The sequence below is a fragment of the Panthera tigris genome, chromosome C2 (genome assembly GCF_018350195.1).
Source record: "Panthera tigris isolate Pti1 chromosome C2, P.tigris_Pti1_mat1.1, whole genome shotgun sequence".
Lineage (NCBI taxonomy): Eukaryota > Metazoa > Chordata > Mammalia > Carnivora > Felidae > Panthera > Panthera tigris.
Window position 1 is genome coordinate 45637930 of NC_056668.1, and position 26394 is coordinate 45664323.

Genomic DNA, 26394 nt, shown 5'->3' on the forward strand with positions numbered 1-26394 from the left:
GAGCCAGGATTTGAACTCATGCAGCCTGTCTCCAAAACTTATACTTGTAGCCACCATATGATGCTGCAATAAAGAATAATTGTCAATGCATTCTTTAGGGGCAGGAGTCATTTTTTTTTCCTTCATAAATCTACAGTGCATGATTGTGAGGGGCACTGAAAGGCATGAGGGGGAATAAGCCCTCAACTGCTTGTTACTATTGCCAGGGAGTGGTGAAGACAGAGCCAAGGGAAAAACTTGGGGACATGATGGTGCAGCTATCAAATAGAAACTAAAGTTACATAATTCTAACTCTACTTCTGGCTCTCCAAACCAGAGTCGCAAGTACAGATTTTACTGTATAGCTGATTTGGCAGTGCAGGTTACAGTGGTTGTTATAATGACAGGAACGAAGACAAAATAAACATAAAAAAATTATTTTTGATTAAGCTAATATGTTTAAACAGGATACTAATTGGAGAAAAACACTTGAGTTTAGCTCTCAGGAGACCACATTTAATATTTCATGGATAATGTGAGACAGAACTATCACATGCTTGTAAATTAAAATAAATGTCTAAATGCTGATCTTTCTGAAACCTAAGAATGGTTGAATAAACCCAGATATGATTAATAACTGGATTCATAGCCAATGGAATGGTGTATTGATGAAGTAAGAATTTGGAAATCAAATTTAACCTTTTATTTTTAAGAGGATAGTTGGGTATATATTAATGGATACTTGGGCTTCAAAATCTGAAGAAATGTCATTGCTATGATTATATATGTAGCATACATTCTGTGGAGGGAACAATACTCTTAGATTTCTATGCTTTGTATATATGACATTTTTAAAATGCTTATTAATTTTTGAGAGACACAGCATGAGTGGGGGAGAGGCAGAGAGAGAGAAACACACACAGAATCTGAAGCAGGCTCCAGGCTCTGAGCTGTCAACACAGGGCCCGACACAGGGCTGGAATCCATGAACGATGAGATCATGACCTGAGCCAAGGTTGATGCTCAACCTACTGAGCCACCCAGGCACCCCTCTGACATTTTAATAGCTTCAAACATTGCAAAGACCTGTTCACAATTTATCATATGCCAAAGTTATTTCATCATAACAACAGCAAAATGAAAACAGTTATAAATTACACTTTGACATGTATCATTGTTCACTGCATGCATTCCTTTGTTTAAATATTAATTAAATTTAGGACTATGAACATTAAAATCCTGATAAAAACATACTTATACAGTTGACCATTGAACAGTGTAGGGGTTTGGGGTACGGGCCCTGGTGCAGTGGAAAATCTGCATATAACTTTCTAGTCCCCCAAACCTACTAACAGCCTAAAGCTGCCTGGAAGCCTCACTATAACGGAACAGTGGATTAAGACATATTTTGCATGTTATCTGTATTATACACTGTATTCTTACAATAAATTAAGGTAGGGAAAAGAAAATGTTAAAAAATCATAAAGGAGAGAAAATGCATGTGTATTACCTTAGTGTATGTATTGAAAAATTCACATGTAAGTGGACTGTGTGGTTCAAAATCGTGTTGTTCAAGGGTTAGTATTTACTTATGCAGAGTAAGACAGGAAGACAGAGAAAAGAAAAAGAAGGAGAAGAAACTATATAAAAATAATAATATGGTTTATCTTTATGAGGTTGGATTATAAAGGCTTTTTCTTTAAATTTCTCTGAATTTTTTTTCAAGTTATCTGCCATTTATTCATTTGTTCAACAATTACCTATGGAGCATTTAGTATGTGCCAGGGATATACCAATGGTCGAAACAAATAATATGTATTATTTATATAATCAGAAAAGTCCATAAGCGTTATTACAGTTAATAGCATTATCTGCTGAATCCTGAGCAATGTAGACAAATAATGAAGTGAAATAGAGCATTTCTCCTGGATCTAAATAGCAAAATAGCTGTTGGTTCTAGAAAGTCCCTCAGCTTCTCTGTGATGTAAATTTTGATTTCTCTCTTATGATTCAGGCTTTTATTTTTTTTAATGCTTATTTATTGTTGAGAAACAGAGCAAGCTAGCACATGAGTGGGGGAGGGGCAGAGAGAGAGGTAGACAAAGAATCTGAACAGGCTCCATGCTGTGAGCACAGAGCCCCACATGGGGCTTGAACTCATGAACTGTGAGATCATATCTGAGCCAAAGTCTGAGGCTTAACCAACTGAGCCACCCAGGCCCGATGATTCTGGCTTTTAGATAACAACTTGATAACTCCTCTCCGGAGTCTAAGGGCAAGAGTAGAGCACCCTCCAGGGAGAAAAGTCAGTAGGTAAAAGGATTCTAGGCACTCAGGGCAGCATACATTTTCCAACCTATGCATGGCTTAAAAAATCTAAAATGGCATTTTATATGGATTCTTCCTGAAATGACCTAGAATGCTAATAACCAGGGAAGAGGGAGCTACTTTTAACTTTAATCAACAGGAAGCAAGTATAATTTATTTATTTTTTGTTTATTTTTTTTAAATGGGGCCACATATAATTTAAAAAGTGCCTTGGAGACATGTTACCAAATGAAAAATATATCTGTCATAGTAAAGAGTATACAATATAGGTCCAATATTGAATAGGTTTTCTCTTCTGAGCAATGATGCCCTTTACTGACTGATTCCTTCAGCGATACTTATTGCGTATATGTGCTGCCGAAGTGAGCACAGTGATATTTATTGAGTATCTATCATGTACCATGCCCATTCCAGATGCTGGGGAAGAAATGGTGAACAAGGCAGACAGATTTCTTGCACTCTTTCTAGTCAGGCACTCCGGCGATAAAGCAGTCACATAGAGATATATTTCAGGAAGTGTTAAGTGCTATGAAGACAAATAACAGATAGGGAATGGTGAGGAAGGAGGCCTCGTTTAGACGGGATGCTTGAGGAAGCACTCTCTGAGGAGGTGATATTTGAACAACACCTGAATGACAGGAAGGAGCCGGTCATGAGAAAGCTGGGGGGAAAGCATTGTAGGCAGAGGGAGGAAAAGGCCAAAACAGAAGCCCTGCAGATAGAATGAGACAGGTGTGTTTGAGGACAGGCAGGAAGGCCAGCGTGGGTGGTGTGGGATGTGGTGGAGGGGGGCGGGTGTAGTGGGTGAGGTCAGAGGTAGCTCGTGTAGACCTTGGAGGTCATTTGAGAAACTTGAATTTTGTCATAAGTGTGACAGAAAAACCCTGGAGGGTTTTAAGCAGGAAGGAATTGTGGTCTTTGCGTTTGCGAAGAGCACTCTCTCTGCTGTATTAAGAGTAGACTGCAGAGGCCAGGGGTAGAAGCAAGGCATTTGTCTAGAGGTGGCTGCATGAGGACAAGAGTGGTCATGGACTGGAGGTGGAGGAGACTGCTTGTGAAGGAGGGAGGATGCTGAGACCACACGGGACAGTTGTGTGAATTCAGGTCTCTTCACATGTTTCGCAACGGGAGGTGTCAGTAAGTGCTGATGAACTGTCCCCATAAAACAGCGCACCTGTGCTGCTGTAGAAAGCGAATCCGCTGGATGCACTGAACTCCTCAACGAAGAACTGAGACAGGGAAATATGTTCATCAGTATTTAAGGACTTGTTCCCATGTTTCCAGTACAGCATTAAATCCTCTTCGGTGTAGGCATCTGAAACAAGAGAATAGTTTCCCATCACTGGCTCTTGTGAGTTCCACAGGTATTCCACCATGTTTTACACAGTTCTGTATCTCCAGTGCCTGGTCCAATGACATGTATATATTGGGTACTGAAAAATGTGTTTGCCGATAGACTGATAATACCCATACCTACCAAAGGAAAAATAATCTCCAAAACTTAGACCCTAATTACTGGCATAGTGTGGAGGCTTTTCTGGTGCCCATGTGAGGACTGAAAACTCTCCAGATAGCTGCTCCCATACCTGCGTGCACTGAGTGATGTCATAGCACTGCCTGTCCCCCATCACAGGTCCCACCCTAGGTCTTCTGGCCCCATTAGTTTTGCGGCTCTCTTGCATGAAATTACAAAATGAGCTGCGCTCAGTAAAGAATTTTCTCCTGAAATCAACTAGCATTACAGAGAGTTTCTAATGGATTTGGGGAGGAACAACCACTGAAATTCCCAGCATTTTTGCCACATTGTGAAAAACTGCTGTCAGTTTTAAGATGTATCAAAAACAGCTGAGGGATCAAAGTGATTGACAAGGAGTTTGGCTCGGATGCTCTCTGACAGGGCTTTGATCAGCGAGTGTATGTCTTAGAGCTGCATTTTTCTAGGGAACCCAACCAAGTATATTTAATGGAAGATTGTGATTTACATGGGAACATGAATTCCAGAGCTTTCCTAATTTGGGAAGTGTGTCAGTCTATATAGTTAATAGCATATAGAATATTCCTTTTTAGGGAGCTTGTTCCTTTACAACCCTTGTGGAAACTGCAGAATATGTAATTATGAAAACATTCTTTCCCTGGTTGTTCTCTTTTGGCAGGCAATCTGCCATCATCCTTAGTTTTTTAAAAAAATGTAACTATTTTGAACAAATATATTTAACTTATATCGAGATTTTTAATGCTTGTTAAGAACACGCTTATTTACATGTAAGTAGGTGATCGTGTGTTCAGATCATGAGTGCCTGCTCCATCAGTAAGTAGGACTTACAGCTTTCCAGTTCAAGGGAACAGTTTTGAGTGTCAAGAGGAAACCTGCTGAAATCCATAAAGCACATGGCTGAAACAGTTATCCTGGAAGAGGAAAGAGAAAACAAAAACTGCAGGTCATTTAACCAGATGGCTGAATGAACATGCAATATTGAACCTTCCTGTTTGCTTGTCTTGTGTGCCTTTCAAGAATAATGCAACACGGGGGTGTCTTGGGTGGCTCAGTCGGTTGAGCATCTGACTTCGGTTCAGGTCATGATCTCATGGTTCATGAGTTGGAGCCCCACATTGGGCGCTCCACTGTCAGCACAGAGCCTGCTTCGGATCCTCTGTCCTGCCCTCTCTCTCTCTCTCTCTCTGTCTCCCCCGCTCATGTTCTCTCTCAAAATTAAATAAACATTAAAAAAAAAAAAGAAGAGGGGCGCCTGGGTGGCGCAGTCGGTTAAGCGTCCGACTTCAGCCAGGTCACGATCTCGCGGTCCGTGAGTTCGAGCCCCGCGTCAGGCTCTGGGCTGATGGCTCGGAGCCTGGAGCCTGTTTCAGATTCTGTGTCTCCCTCTCTCTCTGCCCCTCCCCCGTTCATGCCCTGTCTCTCTCTGTCCCAAAAATAAATAAAAAACGTAAAAAAAAAAAAAAAAGAAGAATGCAAAACAGGCATTACTATCCTTTAGCAAAATAATGTAGAAGGAAGCAAACTCAGGAAGGTGGGTGATTTGCTAAAGACACAGAGTTAATGAGTGAATTCCTGCTCTAACAATTGTTTCTAATCTCACAATTTCCTAGTCAGCTCCCTCTATATTTTTTGGCTGTGATGTCTTTCAGAAAAACATACTTCGGAGGGAGGAGACTTTTTTGTTTGTTTGTTTTTTAATGTTTATTTATTTTTGAGAGAGAGAGAGAATGAGTGAGCCAGAGAGAGAGAGAGAGAGAGAGAGAGAGCATGAATGGGATAGGGGCAGAGAGAGAGAGAAGACAGAATCCTAAGTAGGCTCCAGGCTCTGAGCTGTCAGCACAGAACCTGATGCGGGGCTAGAACTCATGAACCATGAGGTCATGACCTGAGCCAAAGTCAGGTGCTTAACTGACTGAGCCACCCAGGCACCCCCAGAGGGAGAAGATTTTTAAATGGATTTAAATATCTTCTGGTTTTTGGAAGATCTAAACTTAGTTTCTAGTCATAAAGGGCTGGGATAGTGGTAATAAAAGCCTATGGGTAAAGGTTTCTCTCACAAAGCAAGTTTGCCTGAGAAAATTCTTTTCCAGGAGCGAGGAGAAAGCCTGGAGCATTTTTAGTTATAGATTTATGGGCACAATGCATAATTCAGGTGCCATTAAACCTTGCATACTGATGAATATTGTTTTTTCAAATTTTATATCCTCCTAGGTTTTCTGGCTTTAGGCAGATGCTGCTATACTATGATCCTGCCTCAAAGTAGAAACTCTGGTACCCACAACAGCAGATCAGAGGTTTATAAAAGGCCCCTGAGCAAGTCTGCAAAAAAACACAAAGTCAACAGCTGCTTCTACCCATGGTGCCCCAAGTTAATCAGGAACGATTTTATCTTCCATGGGTTGAATTCTGTTGTCAACAGTCATGCAGCAAAATGCCAAGCCAGGGAGGTTTCTGGATGACTTTGTGTCACAAAACACTCATTTTACCATATTCCTGGCTCAGTTGACTTTTGAACAATACAGGGTTAGGGAGGCCAACCTCTGTGTAGTTGAAAATCCTGTGTAACTTTTGACTCCCCAAAAACTTAACTGCTAAAAGCCTACTGTTGACAGGAAGCCTTACCAACAACATAGTTAATGCATATTTTGTATATGTATTTTATACTGTATTCTTACAGTAAAGTTAGCTAGAAAAAAGAAAATGTTACTAAGAAAATCATAAGAGAAAATACATTCACAGTACTGTACTATATTTATTGAAAAAAATCCACATATAAGTGGATGTGTGCAGTTCAAATCTGTGTTGTTCAAGTGCACTTTAAAGCTGGAAGGGACCACTGAAGTCTTTGAGTCTACCTCCTTCACAGTATATACATGGATAAATTAGCAACCAAAGTGCTTAGGCGAGTCGTGGTAAAGAAAATATTATTCATGACACTTGGTGTTTTTTAAAAAAAAATTAGTGTTTATTTATTTTTGAGAGAGAAAGAGAGATGGAGTGCAAGTGGGGGAGGGACATAGAGAGAGGGAGACACAGAATCCGAAGCAGGCTCCAGGTTCTGAGCAGTCAGCACAGAGCCTGATGTGGGGCTCGAACCCATGGACTGCAAGATCATGACCTGAGATGAAGTCGGACACTCAACAACTGACTGAGCCACCCAGGCGCCCTCATGACACTTGTTAAAGAACAGTAAGGAAGATTTTATTTAGGGGGACTACTATACTTTGGTTTATATAGGGAGAGGGTGGGCTCAGGTCCAAATATAACAAGGCAAAGTGGGAATTTATAGCCAAGGAGTAGGGTGGGGGGCAGTGGATGGGAAATTACTCAGAGGAAACATCGGGGGTGAGGGGTGGGTGATTCTGGCTAAAAGGACCTAACAGGATCCTTGCTGAAGGCAGACCAGGGTGATCAGACATCACTTGTGGGTAGTGCAAGATGAGGAATCTTATCAGATTTGAAGGGAGGCAGATATTATGGATGGAGGATTCTGGCTAAATGGACGTAGCAGAGATAAACATGGAAGCTCAAAAGTCAGAGTCTAGGTGAGAAGTAAGTTCAGAGGAGCCTTAGCAGAGTTTGGTCAAAGAGAGAATCTCTGTCAGTAGATAGTGTCAGAACCAAGCCTGGAACCAGGTAACCTGTCTCTGGGCTTTGACTGGCTCTGCTATCAACTGGAATAGCTGTGTGGACAACAATTTTGAGTCCTCCTTTGTTTGGCGATTCCCCAAGACCATCCTCAGGTTCCATGATTCACTAGAAGGACTCACAGGACTCATCAAAGTTGTTCCACTGACAGTTATGGTTTATTGTAATGAAAGGACACAGATTAAAACCAGCAATGGAAAGGCACAGAGGGCAGGGTCCAGGAGAGACCAAGAGCAAGTTTCCATCTGTCCTGTTCGAGTGGAGTTATGTGGGCAGTGCTACTGTCCTAACAGGGAGTGTGACAACACACATGGAGGACTTCCAACCAGGGGAGCTACCTGAGTCTTGGGGTCCAAAGTATTAACTGAGAGTTGGTCACACAGGTCTGGCTGACCTCGGTCTCCAGCCCCTCCAGGGGTCAAGCTGCTACTGGGTAGCTCAAAGCCTCCTCCATAGATCACATTGTTAGCATAGACTTCCTGGTGTGGCCCAAGGCTTCAGGGGAAACAAAGATCTTCTTAACAGGCAAGATATTTCAAGGGCTTAGAGGTCATCTCCCAGGAGCCAGAAATCATTCTTTGGAATATGTAGGGTACAGACAATCTACTCAACTAATTCTTTCATCAAAATTAATTATTTTGAAAAGTTAAAAGTTTTACAAAGTTGGTACCTTGGCCAGATGCTGCCATTGTGCTACTGATTCCTGGTAAGGCCCGACTCTAGTTCTTATTAGAGGCCCATGTTACACCTGACTTAATATTTCTGTTGAAAGTGGTTCTCCTGGGGGGCTCAGTGGGTTAAGCATCAGACTCTTGATTTCTGCTCAGGTCATGACCTCACAATTCGGTTCATGAGATCAAGCCCTGTGTCAGGCTCCACGCTGAGAGCACTGAGCCTGCTTGGGGTCCTCTCTCCCTCTCTCTCTGCACCCCTTCCTGCTCTTGTATGCTCTCTCTCAAAATAAACATTTTTTTAAAGTTCCATTGAAAGTGGTACTTTCCTTTTCATTGCATTTTTATTTTCATTTTTTAAAATAGTTATTTATTTTGAGAGAGATCATGTGCGAGCATGAGTGGGGGAGAGGCAGAGAGAGAGGAAGAGAGAGAATCCCAAGCAGGCCCCACACCCAGCATGGAGCCCAATGTGGGGTTTGATCTCAGGACCATGAGATCATGACTTGAGCCAAAATTAAGAGTTGGAGGCTTAACTGACTGAGTCACCCAGGCAGCCCCCTTTCATTGCATTTTTAAAAACATTGACATCAATATGGCAATAGCACCTTTGCACTAAAGTGAGCAAGGTGTAGAGCAAAAAGAATCTATTAATAATTTTCTATTACCACTTGGTGGCTTAAAACAACAGAAGTTTCTTCTTTCACAGTTTTGGAGGACAAGTCTGAAATTAGTATCACTGCACTGAAATCAAGGTGTCAGAAAGGTCCTGTTCCCTCCAAAGGCTTTTGGGGAAAATTCATTCCTTGCCTCTTCCAGCTTCTGGCAGCTGCTGGCATTCCTGTACTAGTGGCTGCATCACACTCCACTCTCTATCTTAGTGGTCACATTGTCTTCTACTCTTCTTTGCATGTCAGATCGTACTCTACCTTTCTCTAACGAGGATGCTTATGATGGATAGCACTTAGATCCCAACCAACTGATGGAAGATAATTTTCCTATCTCAAGATCCTTAACTTAATCATATCTGCAAGGATCCTTTTCTTCTTTCTTTTCTTTCTTTCTTTCTTACCTTTCTTTTCTTTCTTTCTTTTCTCTTTCTTTCTTTCTCTTTCTTTCTTTCTTTCCCTCTTTCTTTCTTTCTTTCTTTCTTTCTTTCTTTCTTTCTTTCTTTCTTTCTTTTTTCTTTCACCAAATAAGGTAACTTCTGCATGTTTCAAGGACTAGGACATGGATACCTTTCAGGGAGCCATTTTTTTCCCCCACAGTCTTACTATAGAGTTTTCCTAGGATTTTTAAGATATGAAAAAAATTGAATTACTTGGATTTACTACACATTTTAAGAATTATCAATGATAAGCCATCAGTATGTACAGGATTTATTAGGCTAAAAGAATATATAGTGCATTAAAGATGGAGTGCTGTTATAGCATAGTGTCAGAAAAAATGGTGGCTTTTAAAATTTTTTGTTAGCGTTTAGTGGAGAGAGAGAGAGAGAGAGTGAGCACAAGCAGAGGAGGGGCAGAGAGAAGAGTAAGACACAGAATCCTAAGCAGGCTCCAGGCTCTGGGTTGTCAGCACAGAGCCCGATGTGGGCTGACCTGAGCCGAAGTTGGACACTCAACTGACTGAGCCACACAGGCGCCCCAGAAAAATGTTTTGAATTAAAAAAAAATGAAAAGGAAGTGAAAAAATTAGCAGTAATTTGAATGATGACTATACCTTCTTGTGAAAAATGAATGAGATAATTAAGAAAACTAGTTAATCCAAGATTCTAAGACTGTTTGGTAGTATGTAGTTGGTGAAGAAGAAAAGCAATTTTATGTACCTATAAAACTGTGGGCCAGGCTTTTAGGGATTTCCAAAATTCAGCTCCACTCTGTCCCATCTTCTTTTCTATCATTCTCCAACAATACACTGTATAGGTAGAGTTAGACTAGAAAACTATTCTTTAAAATCTGGAAGTTAGTATAAGGAAAAATCATATTTTCTGCTGTGTCTCAGTCTTCAGGATGACTAAATAGACAGTAATAGTGTGAGCTTAGCCTGAAGTGAGATCCACTAACTTTAGTGTAGACGACCCTGGCATAGGGAAGCCAAAGACGGTCCATAGCCCTCCTTACCTGAGACTGAAAAGGACATTTCCATCAGGGTATACACGTAGCATGATGTTCTCCACAGTTGTATCATGGATGAATGATCTTTTAGAATGGACAAAAAATATGTCAGGCACCCAAATCTTTTTGATCAATCTATGATCAAAGGTCATGCTTTTGTTTGTTGTGCTAGGAAAGGAGAGCCTCTCATCTTTCCAGTAATGTCTGAGATAAAAGGTCATTGTAAAGTCCTAGGCAGAGAGAAACAGAGACAAGTCAAAGCCTGTAAGAATATAGTTCAGGATGACCAATCAATACCATTAGTCCCAGATTGATTGGCATGGGTGTTAATGACATATAAAATGAATGGCATATATTGTATTTTCTGGTAGATTTAGGATAAATCCAGTGAGCTTGAGTTGCAGAACCTCTCCTTCATCTGGAGTCTGGTGAATGTTGAGTTTCTGGGAACCATAGAGAATTCAATTTGGGTAAGGGAAGCCAGGTTATAACTGGGAAACATTTCTGTGTAAGTACTGGTCAATCACCTAAAGAGATCTCAGAAGAAAAGGACTTGAATCCACATGGCCCAATATTTTATTTTGACTTATTCTTTTTATTGCAAATAAATATTCACTTTTATAATGTATCCATAAATTTATATTGTTTTTGTTAAGGAACAAAACTACAGTCCCATAAAACTACAGCCCCCCCATTTGAATAACCTATAGTCCCACAAAAACAGATACGGTATTTATTAGAGCTATTAGTGGTAAGTGTGCTGTCAGAGATCCTGAGATGGAGACAATGATTTTCTTCAGCTTGGGAGACACAAAGAATACCAATAAATAGTGGTTCTCAAATTCTAGTGTGCAAAAGACTTACCTGTGAATTTGTTAAAATGGCATATTCCCCAGAAGCTAGTACCAGTGTGGCTCAGGGAATTGAATTGTTAGTGTATAACCCAATTGTAAAGAGATAAATATGAGGGGGGATTATATTAATGTTGTTTTAGAGAAAAAAAAATTTGGTTAGTCACTACTTTGAGCTTTGTTTGGCTTTCAGATGCTATGTTTACTATTTTGTTTGTTTGAACAGAAACTCCCCTAGCTACATTCAAGTCATTGGGTGTGGACAATGATGATGTGTTTCACCTTTCACAATTGTTTATTTCTTACTATCATTTATTTCCCAGCAATACTCAAATTATTGTCTAACTAGTTACATGTGATAGAACTTTGACATTTATTATATAGGCAAAAGACAAACTTCAGTAAACTACAAATAAGTCACCAATTAATGATGAACTAGTTTTGGTTTTTTTTTGTTTGTTTGTTTTTTGTTTTTTAGGTTAGGAATAGAGGTACATTGTACTATTGCTCTTGGTTAATCAGGGAGCATCAGCCATGCCTAATTTTGGATTAGGGTGAGCGCAAATAAATAGAATGATTCATTCATTCCCCTAACACTACTCTATAGGGAGTTGTGTGGGTTACTGCATGGACTGCTTTAGTAAGCATATATTTAGAATTAGGTGCTCAGTCTGATTTGAAGGTCACTGGGCAAACACAGAGCCTAGGAAGTGGAATAGCAGACATTGGTACATGTCAGTGATACATCAACATCACCACTAGTGGGCACTATCATGAGAAAGCAGGCTGAAGAGCATGTTGAGAAGAGCGTGGGGTAAAACTCCAAGGAATTGAAAGTGAATTCAGGGTAGGGCAAGTGAATGACAGGGTGGGAAGATGATAAATGAGAAGCAAAAGAAGCCAACACTGGGTGTCACTTATAATTAGAAAGCATTTTGTCATTGGGCATGGAGAACCCAGTCCAGTTTTAGCTGATACTGAATACCAGAGAAGACCTTAATCAGGAGAGAAGGATGAGGTTGGGTTTTAGGGGCAGAGGGTGGAGACAATGAGTCATTCAGGGATAATTTAGAGATTATGCTAGGAAAGGGGAAATGAATGTTTGCTCCTAGAGTACAACAGGCTCAAGAAAATGTCAGTAAAAGCAGATTTTGGTCAGGTAAGACCCAAAACCTTCTAAACAAGGCATTTTTGAGTAGTGAGTACTATCTGTGCTATTGCCTTTGGAGTAGTGTGGTTAAAATGAAGGAAGTTTCAGAGTGAACTGAAATAAATATTGAATTTTCTAATGATAAGGACTAGAAGAACATTAATTGAAGATTGAAACAAGATATAATAGGTCATAAAAAATTTTGTTTAGAATTTGTTGGAATTTTTATATGTCCTATAATTTTTCATTCAGCTAGCATTTCGATGGCAATAACTAGCTGGAGGAATCACTATAAATAAAAATATTAAGTATACATGTAAATATATTGCTTGATCTTCCAACTTCATTGATTAATGTTTTCTAGATCTGGCTTCCTTAAGAGATTCCCAACCTTGTTCTCTCTCTCTCTCCTTTTTTTTTTTTTTATGCATCTTCATTTTTTTTTTTACATTTTATCTTTCATTGTGGTATTTGCATATTATAAAAGTAATACATAAAATCTAAATTTCAAGCAGAAAGAAGTGAATAGAGAGAGCCAAGCAACTTCAACTCTATGACGTAAAATAAGAAAAATATATAATAGTAACATACATAACTAAAATGGTTTATTAAAGCACCAGTGATTTTGACACTATTCTCTAACCTTCCAGGGAAAGACCAATGTCTTGTGGAGAAACTTACCATGTTAACCTCCGAAATGCTGTCAAGGCTTTCAATTTGGACATCTATACCCACTGGTACTGGAGACCCTTAAGAAAGAAGAATGAATGATATACTCAGAAATCATTAAAATTATTTTGGAAACATTCAAAGCAGAGAGAGATCAATGTTGCAAATTAACAACAAATTTCTCCAGTATCCATCAATATATTATCATACACTTAATGACAATAAAAGGGCACATATATAAATAAACGTTATTTCAATAATTATTATATATTTGCTTATGAACAACTCAGTATCTTCCTTCTTATAGTATACTTAGAGTATAGAAATAGTGTTTCAATTTTTTTTTGTTTTGGCTAGTAGTGATTTAAAAAGGAAGAACGTTTCAAAAATATGTCTGAGAGTATGTAGAATTATGGGTTCTCTACGGTAAGAGTCATATTTTATAGTCAGGGAGTGTAGTCATGGAATTCATGACTCTGGGAAGTGTGGAAGCCTTTTCTCTCTTGCCAAAAACTCAGCCTCTTTCACTTGGGCTGTGCATGGCAGACTAGAGGAACACAGATGATAGTATAGTGCTGTGCAGGGACGTCAAACATTCACAGATGTCCCTTTGCAGAACATCAGTAACCACAACCTGCAGTTCGGTTGAAGCAAACATCCTTCAAATGTGTTTGAGGGACATCTGGATGGCTCAGTCGGTTAAGCATCTGACTCTTGATTGGGCTCAGGTCATGATCTCACGGTTTGTGAGTTCAAGCCTTGCATCGGGCTCTACACTGACAGTGCAGAGCCTGGTTGGGATTCTCTCTCACCCTTTTCCTCTCTCTCTCTCTCAAGATAAATAAATACATTTGAAAAAAAAAAAAGAAACATGTTTGATGAAAATGTATTGAAAGTCAGAACTGGAGAAATCTCAGACAGACTAGTGTTGAGATGTGTTTGCAGTTGGGCCTCAGAGAACCAGGTTGTGACCAATTCTCAATTAAATCTTATTGTCTCTGTATAATTCTGAATTTTAAAAAATGCTTTCAACTATTTTTGAAAAAATAGAAATCTTGCCTAGATGGATCCCAGGTGGCTGTTTTAGTCAAGATTCTGAGAATGAGAAGGGTCAGGCTAGAAAACTTCCTTACTAAGGCTAATTAATGTCTGGATGTGCTATATGTGACATACATGTGCATACCATTCAACAAAGCACCTAATTATTGTGTTTTAAATGTGCAACTTATTTTAAAACAAGATACGCCTCACCAGTCCCTGTCCACCATCTTTGACTCCCTTCATTAAGGCTGAAGACACCTTCCTTTTACAAATACAGATTCCCTTTTATGTTCCATAATATACCCTTATATCATTCCTTATTTACAGAGGTTGTAGCTGGACAGGCCCCGGGTCTGTCACTCAAATATATTTCTGCTCCAGGCTTCAGGAACACCTTACTTGCATCTTAACCACTAATGACTTCCTGCCATATTGGATTAATTACTTTCTACAACATTAATTATGACAATTATATTTAAAAATTGTTTAATGATAATTATGATTATGCATTAACTTGGGGACATTTCAATATTACTCCATTACTTATTGAGTTCAGCTCTAATGCTTTTGTTTTGTTTACTCTTTTTCCTTAATAAGTATAGATATCAAAATAAAACTTCATGGCCTTTCAGGATGGCTTCAGGATGAGTACATCTTTCCATTAACTCCAATACTCCAAGGGACTGAAAGGCTTGCCAAGATCTTAGAGAGAGGTAGCAGGAATGTCCTGGTTAAAATTCCAGTGTTAGAGTCACAGACTAGAGTTTGAACCTAACTCGACCACTCATATGTGATCTAGGGTAAGTAACATTTCTAAGCTTAGTTTCCTCACCTTTAAAATCTCACCTTGGAGACTTATTTGAGGACTAGAAACAATGCGCAGTTAGTGAACTTAATTGGTGCTCAATAAATGGCACTAAATAAATGTTATTGCTACTGCAATTCAGCAAAAATGTGAACCTGCTCCAAGGAATGCAAGCTACTATTCCCAATCTGACACTCAAACATTTAGATAATCCGTCCACCTCTGACTAGAAAATGATACAGTGCTTCTCATAGAGTTCTTATTTCATGACAAAACCTGAGAACAATTTGCATTTGGGATCGTGTGACCTGTAAGCAGATCCCAGTTGCTAATGACTATTTCTGCAAGGCTGGGGCACTCTTATAAAGCCACCATCCAAGGAGGTAGTTATGCCACCACTGGGTGAGCAACAGACCCTCAGGGTTGTTTGAAGGCTGGTCTGAGAGTGGGACAGAAACATGGCTAGGAGTGGACTCCTAGAAACATTCTACATTTCTTTTTTTTCCTTTCGATTTATTCTATTCTTGTGGGGATGAGCTCTGCCATTTTGAAGAAAAGTGTTTGCCCTCAGATGCCATCTGACCTCATTTTTAGCTCCTTTGAACTCCATGCTCAAGTGTACCTTGTCTGGGGTCTGGGAATCTACACATTCCTGAGGACCATGGGGAGAGTGAGGGGCATATAAAGGCAAGATACAAAATCACAGAATTGTGTAGATACATATAAGTGCCAAAAATTCTTTTTACAGATAAGGAGCTGAGTCTCAGAGAAAGGGTAATAATAAAGCAGATACATTAAAAATCATAGAATTTCTAGCCACTAAACCTGAACTGAAGCCAAACTTCCGTAAATCCCTTAATTCCTCTGAGCTTAGTTTGCTTATCTGTAAAATAGTGGGAATAATTCTGTGGTACTTCCCTAATAGCATCACTGTGAGACTAAGCAAAACAATGCATGTCAAGACCTTGACCTAACCCCATTCAAATGGCTTAACAACCAACTTGTTCAGCGTCTACTGGATCAGTCATACATACAACAACATGAATGATAACAATTTCACAAATACTTTCATTAATGCTATATATAAAGCATCTGGAATACAGTAAAAATAAATAAATATTAACCATTATCATGTGTTGATTTTCCAGGATCGTTGTCTAGGTAGTAGTACGCACATTTATAGTCTTTTTTTTACATACATAGATTGCCAGTCTATTTTTTACATAGGCTGGGATAAGAGTTAAATAACAGTTACACATCTTATGTGGATAGTGCATTTAAAATACATTATACAATATTTTATCCCATATTGTCATTATAGCCGTTTGTTAGGTAGGTTGAGCCAATGTTAGATGCAATTGACATACGACCTAACTCATTCAGAGATACTGGAGAGCTTGCCTGAAACCTAAAGCTAGTTAATGCAGGAATACGGCCAGGTCCCTCTGGCTCTCAGTCTAGTCCTTTTGTTTGACAAGCATGGATTATACAAGCGGCTCTCACAACGTTAGCTTTTGACTGGACTCAGTAGCCAGTATCTAGATGCTAAATTGATTTCACTTTAAAGAACCAAAGAAATCATCATCTCTAGGACTGAGACAAAAAAGCCCTTAGTGATGAGAGATGTAAAGGGTGGGGAAAACATAAAGAAAATGAGCTGCAATTTACAACCCAAGTTAAACAAAAAGCTCCCCTAAATTTATATCCTCCTGTTTCCACATAATGAGTCAATTAATCTTCTAATGCTTTATAAAAGTAAAAAACACTGCGGTAGCAGCTGGTTTTAATGTTAAAGCTAATTAGGAAAACACATTAAGGCAAGAGAAGTGCTGAAGTTACATTTAGCTCAAGAGGAAAGAGGTATGTGTGTGTGTTTATGTTGTGGACAAGTATAAAGAAAGAGAAGATAAATTAAAGCTTGTCATTTATATCCTGCAGCCTGATTTCCTCAGGAAGGCAGCCTTGAGAGAACAGAGAAATGGGTCACCGGTAGGAAGAGCTGCTCTGACCAAGACAAGAGAAGGTTAAGGACTGTATTTCACAGAGCTACCAGTGTGACACTTCGGACTGAATTTATGGATTTTTCTGCCTGAAATGACTGAACATGTAAGACATTTGGACACCATTTAGCCCCAGTCCACGATTGTCAGAAAAATTTCCTCATCGTGGGATGATTTGCCACCTGCCACTAAGTAGCGTTTCAATTGCATTTTTAATAACCCCACAAAGTAGCCTCAGGAAAAATAAAATTGTTTAAAAAAATCATTCCCACTCAAAATCTTAACAGGTTATCTCTAACAGATCAAAACAAGTGGAAATGTAAGGTCAATTCTATGTTTTTGTTGGGGATGGGGATGATACACGCAAGGGAGAATGAAGATTTAAGTGTTTTAAGGTAAGAACAGAGGGTCCTCACTTGGCAATCTACAGTCGTGTTTCTCAAATTGTAAAGTGTGTTCAAATCACCTGGGGATTTTATTAAAATGTGGATTTTGATTCAGAAAGGCTGAGCAAGGAGCCTGAGCTTCTGCATTTCTAACTAACTTCCAGGTGATTCTGCTGCTGGCCCTTGAACCATTTTGAGCGATGAAGCTTTCTAGAGTGCGTGTTTCAAGGTCCAAATAAAGGACAGTCATTTTTCTCTTACTCTTTCTGGGTTTCAATGGTTCAAAATAGACTCACAGAAACCCTTTTCTCTAAGATAGGAATTCATTTAATTGAGGAACCTAAACTGACAGGAATTAGGGCAGCGTTTTGAATTGGTGTTGAAGAGCATACATCATTTTGGGGTTCGAATTGCTGTTCAGGAGACGCCAGTTCCAAGCGATTCCTGTGAGACTGGCGCCCTCTAGTGTCTAAAAAGGCCCGCAGCAGGGCAAATTTCTCTTCATAACATTTTCTCCAACTAAATGGTGATGGAGGAGAATTTAGAAGTTTTGTATTGAATCATGGAGACCAAGGTACAGAATGATTGCATGATAGTTGTAGAGCATATTATCAAAACGTTGGGCAAACTTTGGTTGGGGGAAAGAAACGGTCTGTTGGAAATTGAGGGCTCAGGCATCTTTAGGAGAATTGCAGTAAGGAACACATTTAAGGAACAGTGATGTGAAGAAAACAAGATAAAGAAGCGGCCTTGGAAGTGAAACACGGACATACTTTAACTTGATTAATTTAGAGGCATCTAAAACCTTAAATTCAGTTCAGTAAGTGTGAGAAATTCTCTGGAAAAACCAAAAATGAAACTCACCAAGATCTACTCTGATGCTGATAATCGAATTCAGCAATTATCAAGTGTGATTCTCAGACCGGGTTCATCAGCATCACCTAGCAATTTATTAGAAATGCAAATAGTTGGCCCCACCCAGACCTAGGGAATTAAAACCTGGGTGTGGGGGTGGGGCTCAGTAATTTGTTGTGAAGAAGCCCCCAGGTGGCTTTGATGCCTGCTAATGTTTTAGTCAAGAATGTAATAAAATCAAAGCTAGACACTCAGAATTGCAATCCAATGGATTCCATGAAATTAAACAACAACAAATATCCTTCAACATAAAAACTACCTGACGTACTGTTTTATTTTACCTGCTAACAAGTGAGTTCTCTGACGTACCAACAAGCTTCCTTTGGTCATAACCACGATATAGCAAGTGTCACGTTTCCCCCACCCCATGCCAAAAATCAAAGTATTCGTTATTTTTGAAAAAGCTGCACCTGTTCTACAGCTGAGGGCTCCTGCCTTCTCAGCCTCACATTCACTTCTGTCACATCCACACCTCTAGTATTCTGAAAAGTTGTCAGCTCGGGAATGGTATGAATGGGGAATTTAGGTCAATGATAGAAGAATCAGGATGGATTTAGCAGTAAGGCAGAGAGTTCACATTAACCGCTTGATTTTACCACATTCTGTGTGTCTCTGGAAAACTTGGTACCCTCTGTGATGCAACTGTATGCTCATTAAACAATCTGAGGAAAGACATTGTTCCAAGTATGTCTTTACCTGGCTTTCTTCTGTCCTCCTTATTTGCCCTTGCATCTTGGTTCTCCCACATACTGCTTTTTTCATGGCTTTGAGCAAATCTCCTAACCTCTCTACACCCCAGTCTCCACACTGGAATAGGAGGGATCACGATAGTGCCTCTTTCTTTTTTAATTTTTTTTTTTTTTAACGTTTATTTATTTTTGAGATAGAGAGCATGAAAGGGGGAGAGTCAGAGAGAGGGAGACACAGAATCTGAAACAGGTTCCAGGCTCTGAGCTGTCAGCACAGAGCCGGACGCGGGGCTTGAACTCACGGACCGCGAGATCATGACCTGAGCCGAAGTCGGCCGCTTAACCGACTGAGCCACCCAGGCGCCCCTGATAGTGCCTCTTTCTTAGGAGGGTGGAATAAGCTAGTGCATTAACAGCCTCAGCCCAGTGCTTGGCACTCCAATATTCTGATCAACTTCGGTTGCTGGAAGTGATTGAAGGAGAAACCTGAACAGAGTTGTTCCATAGGGAGCCATGGCATTTGGTGTGTTCGTCCTTCCACCAAAGCTGGGCACTCCAGCTTATAAGGTTATTCACAAGATTTCAGGAATATCATTACATAATACAATTTACAGGTTTTAGTTGAAAGAATAAGCTGCTGTATAGGCAGTATATATCCATTCACTATTTATTGAACACATATTATTTACAATTAGTAAACAGTATGAATATTTACTAAAGATATTTATCTTCTTTGTGATTAATTTAAAATGTATCAATTGTTCTCATTCAAGACAGTATCATTGTAAACATTTTTTTTAATAGATGGTCTTTGCTTGTGTTTTGGTCTTAATTGCTTCAAATTTTCAGCTTCATTTTGACAGTGCAATGGATTGTGACATAAGAGTTTCATTTTTTTCATTTTTAATAAAAAATATTTAAACATTTATTTATTTTTGAGAGACAGAGAGAGATAGAGCACAAGCAGGGGAGGAGCAGAGAGGGAGAGGGAGACACAGAATCCAAAGCAGGCTCCAGGCCCTGGGCTGTCAGCACAGAGCCCTACGCGGGGCCCAAACCCACAGACCGCGAAATCATGACCTGAGCTGAAGTCAGCTGCTTAACCAACTGAGCCACCCAGGCACCCTAGACATAAGAGTTTTAGAAAGATAATACTCACCTCCAAATCCAGGTCTCATTGCAAAATCATGGTCCTCTATATGGAGAAGTTGTTTGTATTTCAGGAGCCATGCTTTGGTGCTGTCATTGTTTCTCATTCTGGTTTCTTGTTTGCTCTCCCTCCAAAGGGGAAAAAATAGTTTTAAGATACATATACTTCTGGGTGTTTTGATTTAGGTTAGCCTTCTGTATTCAACATGGTATCCTCTGAAATATATACATAGAAGCTCATTTTCTCAGCTTGTATTACACTTAGCTAAAGATCTGCCAACATTTACTCTTCATTATATAAAGGTGGGGCAGGTAAGGGAACCCAAAATTTGGAGCAACTTATATAAAAAACTTAGTTTGGATGTAAAGCACTATTACATAATGCAGGCAGTATTTCTCCAAATATGGTTTTGAGACCAGGAAAACCTTATCGCTACCACCTTATCCCAGATCACCTAAACCAAAGCCTGAGGAAACAAGGCCTAGGAATCTGCATTAAACATGTTACCTAAGTGATTCTTGGGGTCACTGAAGTCAAAGTACTTCTGCACCAAGACAGTAAAACAAAACAAAACAAAACAAAAACAAAATCACTGTAGAATTGTAAACTGATGAAAATAGTTTTACAAAGACAAAAGGAGCAGAAAGTATGGGTACAAGTTGAGATTTGAGTAGAATGTCTGCAGTAGGTTCTAGGACCTGAGGGATGGCAATGGGAATGGAGAAGGATCCAAAGGAAAAATGGATGGATTTAACAATTGATTGGATTTGATGTCTGGTCCAGTTGTGAAGTGAGCAAAGTCAATTTTCACCTACAGTTATCCAGCATGTAGGCAAAGTGGGGAGTGGCCTCTCAGGTGTTCCCAGAGTCTGATGTGGGGGTTTACTCTGTTACTCCCTGGGTCTGTGAACTCGGGAAAGTTGCTGGATCTCCCTGACTCATTTTCTGTCCTGTGATACACACTTCGAGTGATTTGCTAAGTGTGGAAGCAGAATGTCTGTGGAAGCCCAGCTCCTCTGGAACTAGAGCAGCTCTCTTGTTCTGGGTGCTAGAGACTTTGCTCAGCTCCTTCCAGAGAAACATGCCTGCCATCTTCACTGTCATCATCAGCAGCAGCAGCAGCAATAACAACACCAGGCATTGAAGGGGCTACTAAGTGAATTCTAGTTACTCTGAATTCCTGATATGCTTTTGCATTAATAAATGTCTTCTCCAGAAAAGAGATGTGAACTTTAACATAAGACTTGTGGATACGATTTCTTAGCTTAATAAAGTGACATTGATGGTGAGAATTTCACATCTTGAAGCAGCTGATTCAAGAAATATGTCCAGGCTTAAAGGCACCTATCACCATCCATATGGTTTTTCAATAGGGAAGTTTCTGGTTGAGACCCTCAGAGGTTTATGTATGTATTTTTGCCATTGAGAGAAATGGGGAAGTTGGAAGAAGAAATCTGCCTTGGGTAGAAGACAATGAGTTTGATTTTAAACTTGTTAAGTCATTGTATTCTACAAATAAGTGAACATATAGAACTATTTCTTCCAAGGATCTCAAATTAACTAGAACCTTTCTTTTAAGGAGCTAGAGTGAACTATTTATTGAAAAAGCAATAGTAGCTAATGTGTTTATTAGATGCCTATTATGTTCAAGGTCTCATGCCAGGATGTTTTATAAATATTAAATATTATCTTCTTTGGCATGTGTCTGAATCACCTGGCTTGCTGGGACCTATTCCCAGAACTTCTGATTCAAGAGGCTGGGGATGTGAGAGTTTGCATTTATAACAGTTTCTTAGGAGAACCATTGGTCTGGAAAACAGTTGACATTTAATAAAAGCTAGCTAATTGTTATCATTTTAGGAAAACTCAAGTGTAGCTTTGGGTGGAAACTCATGAAAATTTGTGAATTCCTTTGGTAATATAACAAAATGGCCGTCACTTGTTTTTTTGGAAGCATACATTTTCAGAAGCATCATGTGATTGAAAAGGATAAATCTTAATTAAGATTCCCAAGAACACTGAACACAGAGCCTATGTGAAGTGCACTCTTGGCAGGTAGCGAAAGCACACACACTATTTTTAACTTGAGGGCTCTTCTGATGCACAGTGAGATGTCCCATACTTATTTATTTTTTACTTTATTTATACCTCATCTATTTTTCACAAAGGATTATGTGGCTTACATACCCTCTAAAAGAATTTGAAAATCTACGTACTCACACATTTAAATAGATGTCAACAATTTTCTCATTATAAACTTTAAAATTACTTAAATATCAAAAATTTAGAAGAAAACCCATATCCTTCCTCTTAATGTATTCAATGAATCTAAATACCCACACTATGCAATTTAAAATATGTGAATAAACTCCCCCTTTAAAAAGAAGAATAAACTCCCCTTTATATCATTCCTTGTTTTCTTTGAACTTGTATTTCCATTTTATTACATTCATAGAATTTTATCACCTCACCATATTTCTTTGCAAGAATATATGTATACACATTAACTATTGTGTATTATGTATACACATTAGCATCTATGACTATTACAATTGGAGCAAAACATAACTCATATAAATGTTGATAGATACTTATTAAAATTTTATTGGCAATGGATTTCTTAATGAAGTGATTATACATCTTCCCCAATTACATCGTGTACATGGATATTACTCATTGCTAGGATGAAAACAATTCTAGCATCATTCTATTCTAGCATAAATGCTATTCCTGTTCTTTACTTTTATAGATGAAAGTATTAAAAAACTTTCACATACATAAAATTTGAAGAAATTTTGTGTCAGCATTGTTTTAGCAACGTAACTTGATTTTTTAAATTCTTTCTTAGTTTCCAAAATTCACATCATGATCTATCATCAGTAATTATTTCTAATGATTTGTAACCTGACAAATTAATTAGGTTCTTCTTTTAATTTTGTTCAAAGCAAAGAAACAACAACCTAGCTTGGAAAACAATGTGTTATTTACTCTAGAGTCATCCACTACTCAACAACAATATTTATAATGATCTCTTTGTACCTAGGAGGATTTTATACACTGGGGCAATACATAAAGTGATATTCAGGAAAAGGGAGATGTACGCCTTTTTTCTGCCAAATGAGACAGCAATAATTTAATTAAAGGGATGCTCTAAAGGAGACTGAAGACATGCTTTCAGGTAGATCAATTCTAAGAAAGAGGTCAAAGGAAGTCAAAGATCCAGAAATTGATTGTTTTAAAACTATCCGTGGCCACATGCCTCTCTGATAGTTTGAATGTACCCTGAGGGGTACATTATACTTCAGGAGTATAGGTTTCCTAGCTTGAAGACCCTGGCTTATGCAACAACAAAAAAAGATATATGTAAAGGTTAATAAAGTGAAGACTGAAATAGAACAAAGGCAAGAGAAGCAAGTATGCTTAATAAGGGGACATTCAATATATGATGGAACATCAGACTTAGCTCAGAGCTTTCTGGTCTAATTCAATATATATATACCATTTTAAACCACTTTGTGTCTTCTGCCCTCTCCCTTCTTCTAGAAAAAAACAAAAAATCTTCATTTTTAGTAGCTCCTGAAAGAAAGCTTTTGGATAACTTCTGTCTGAGGAGAGGGCCTTCTAAAAGGCTGAGTCCTGATGGGATAAAGCAAAGAAATCTCAATTTGTGAAAGAGGCTTACCTGAGTGTTCTTAATCTTTGTCTTTTCTTTCCCACAAAGAATAACAAACACTGTTTAAGAAATAGTAGGTGTATGTCTTGGTAATAGTTATCAATTTTTGCTTTGAGTTAGAATCTTTTCCTTCCTGGATGAAACAAAGGAAAACTATTTCCATGTTCCCCTTCTCCTCAGTATCAGAAACTCTACTATAGGGGCACCTGGGTGGCTCAGTCAGTTGAGGGTCTTGTTTCAGCTCAGACCATATTCTCACCTTCTGTGAGTTTGAGCCCTGTGTTGGGCTCTGCGCTGACAGCTCAGAGCTTGGACCCTGCTTTGGATTTGTGTCTCCTTCTCTCTGCCCTTCCCCTGTTCCCTCTCTGTCTCTGTCCCTCTCTCAAAAATAAATAAACATTAAAAAAAGAAAGAAAGTTGGGGCGCCTGGGTGGCTCAGTCAGTTGAACATCCGACTTCGGCCCAGGTCATGATCTCACAGTTCATGAGTTTGAGCCCCTCGTCAGGCTCTGTGCTGACATCTCAGAGCCTGGAGCCTGCTTCGGATTCTGTGTCTCCCTCTCTCTCTCTCTACCCCTCCTCAACTCGTGCTCTCTCTCTCTCTCTCTCTCTCAAAAGTAAATAAACATTAAAAAAAAAAAAGAAAGAAATTCTACTATAATTTTGTGACTAAGAAAGTGGGGGAAGAAAAGGCTGGATTTTGAGTGGTTTCAGGGAGATTAAGAGTCTTTGAGAAGGACATATTAGGCAAAGAATGAAAAAAGTACTAGAGCCAGATAAGGAAAAGCAAAAAAAAAAATATAAGTCATTCTGATGCATTAGAGTTAAATTAATGGAATGACAAAAACTCATTTTAATTGAGTCACTAACACTCAGCAGGTTACTTTACAAAACTGTTTTCTGAAGGGCATATATACTTGATTAGTTTACTAGGATGAAACTAGTTGAAAACAAGTAGGTTGACATGAATAAACTACTTACTCAAGGAAGGATATAATTAACAAGCATTTTGAAAAACATTTAATCTAAGAGAGTTAACAGTGAGATACCAATTAAGACCATAACTACCATTTTATACCTATTAAATGAGCCCCAAACACAAAATCTTAGTAGCCAACCATGTTAAAAGGATATGATGAAATGGAAACATTTATACTTTGTATATGGCGGCATAAATATTGGCAAAACCTTTTTAGAAATCAATTTCAAGAGCTATGAAGATAATTCCTATGCTTTGATTCATAATTCATTTCCATCCATATTATAGTTTTATTGCTACAGGGAAAATTACATGCATAAAAATATTTACTGCTGTGATTCACAACAGTGCAAATTTGAAAATAAGTGTTCAATAATAAAGTAGGTAATTTTGGTCCTTTAATTCAAAGTAATAATATGGAGTGATTAAAAATACTAACCATTATAATGTCTGTGAAACAATGTAGAAAATAATTAGTTAATAAAATACAAAATGGTTTCTATACTATAATTTCAAACATGAAAAATCATGGAGCTATATGAATAAGGATTAGAACTTGGAAAAGGGAAAGCATAATTGAGATTCTTTGTATTATTTCCATGTAAAATTCCATTATTGAATTTGTGTAATAAATGCTTCATAAATTATCTAGAACAAGGAGGACTTGCCATGTTGGATCTTTTCCAAATAAAGATCTAGGTATGGCTCTCCACCTTGTTGATGGGGGAGCATAAGGCAAGCTGAGGGCAAAGCACAAGCTAACAACCTACCCCCTTCCAAGGAGGGATTACATTCCCCAGGCACTCCTGGCTGCCCAAGAACAAAGGAAAGGAAAAAAAAAACAAACCAAGGGAAAAAAACGCACAAACCAGTGTTTAACTGATAGAGATCACAGTCATGCAGGACATAAGTCTTCATCAGTTTATAAATGTCTTAGTAAATTACAAGAAAAAGGCAATCTTGTCAATAGCCTACCCTCCCGAAACCCATAGACTCAAGTTTCTTGGAGCCCTAGCATCATCCTCCCCTCCACAGTGATGTTAGGAATAACTGTGAAGAAGAAATTGTAAATAACATTAAATTTCTTTATAACCTGTACCCCATTGACAAATACTTGAGGCAATGCAGAGGCTAACCTTTCTCTAGGAACCTCCTACTGTCTTAAGCTTCATGCCTTACTAGATCAAAAACAACCTTAGCTTGACAATAGCAAGGCCCCTGGCATCTTATGAGTCCTCTTCAGCATATGAAAATCCTTCTGGAGGCCTCCCTTTTGCCTTTACCTCCCCCAACTCCATAGTATATAACCAGCCACTTCTCACAACCCCAGTGCAGCTCTTTCTGCCCACAGGTCCTGTCCCCGTGCTTTAATAAAGTCATCTTTTGCACTACAGATGTCTCAAGAATTCTTTTTACTGGCTCTGGACCCCCCCACCACTCCAACTTCATCATTATCATTCCATTTTCCTTGTCATTCTAGAAGCATGTCCTGCTGCTTAACATGGACTTTTTTTTCTCACTGAAGCTCTATTATGAACCAGTACACATAGAGGCCCAGGAGTCTCAAATAATGTATAGGCAACATTTAAAAACTTTGCATAGACTTAACTATTTTTCTTTAGAAAAATACAAAATGAAGCAAAAATGATCTATTAGGCTACATAGATACAAATCCAAGGATGCAATAAAGTAGTAGGAAAATTAGGTGATCCAGGCTTTGATCACTAAGACAACCTTCATACTTCTGGATCCAGTGGTTATATCTAGGTCCCTGATGCTTTTGCTATTTCTTAGGGACAACATGGTGCACTATACAGAGCAAATCTTCTGGCTTTGACTGAACTGCTC

General features: G+C 38.8%; 1 protein-coding gene across 2 annotated transcripts in view; it reads right to left on the minus strand.

Annotated features, from left to right (window-relative positions):
- Nucleotides 1–26394, minus strand: part of GABRR3 (gamma-aminobutyric acid type A receptor subunit rho3) — a 49204-nt gene that overhangs the window by 17141 nt on the left and 5669 nt on the right. For both annotated transcript variants that reach the window (XM_042956257.1, XM_042956258.1), the window contains 5 exons: nt 19904–20022; nt 12921–12988; nt 10245–10468; nt 4631–4713; nt 3482–3622 (listed from right to left, as the gene is read on the minus strand). In XM_042956257.1, the coding sequence (XP_042812191.1) occupies nt 3482–3622; nt 4631–4713; nt 10245–10468; nt 12921–12988; nt 19904–20022 (635 nt within the window). The remainder of the gene's footprint in view (nt 1–3481; nt 3623–4630; nt 4714–10244; nt 10469–12920; nt 12989–19903; nt 20023–26394) is intronic.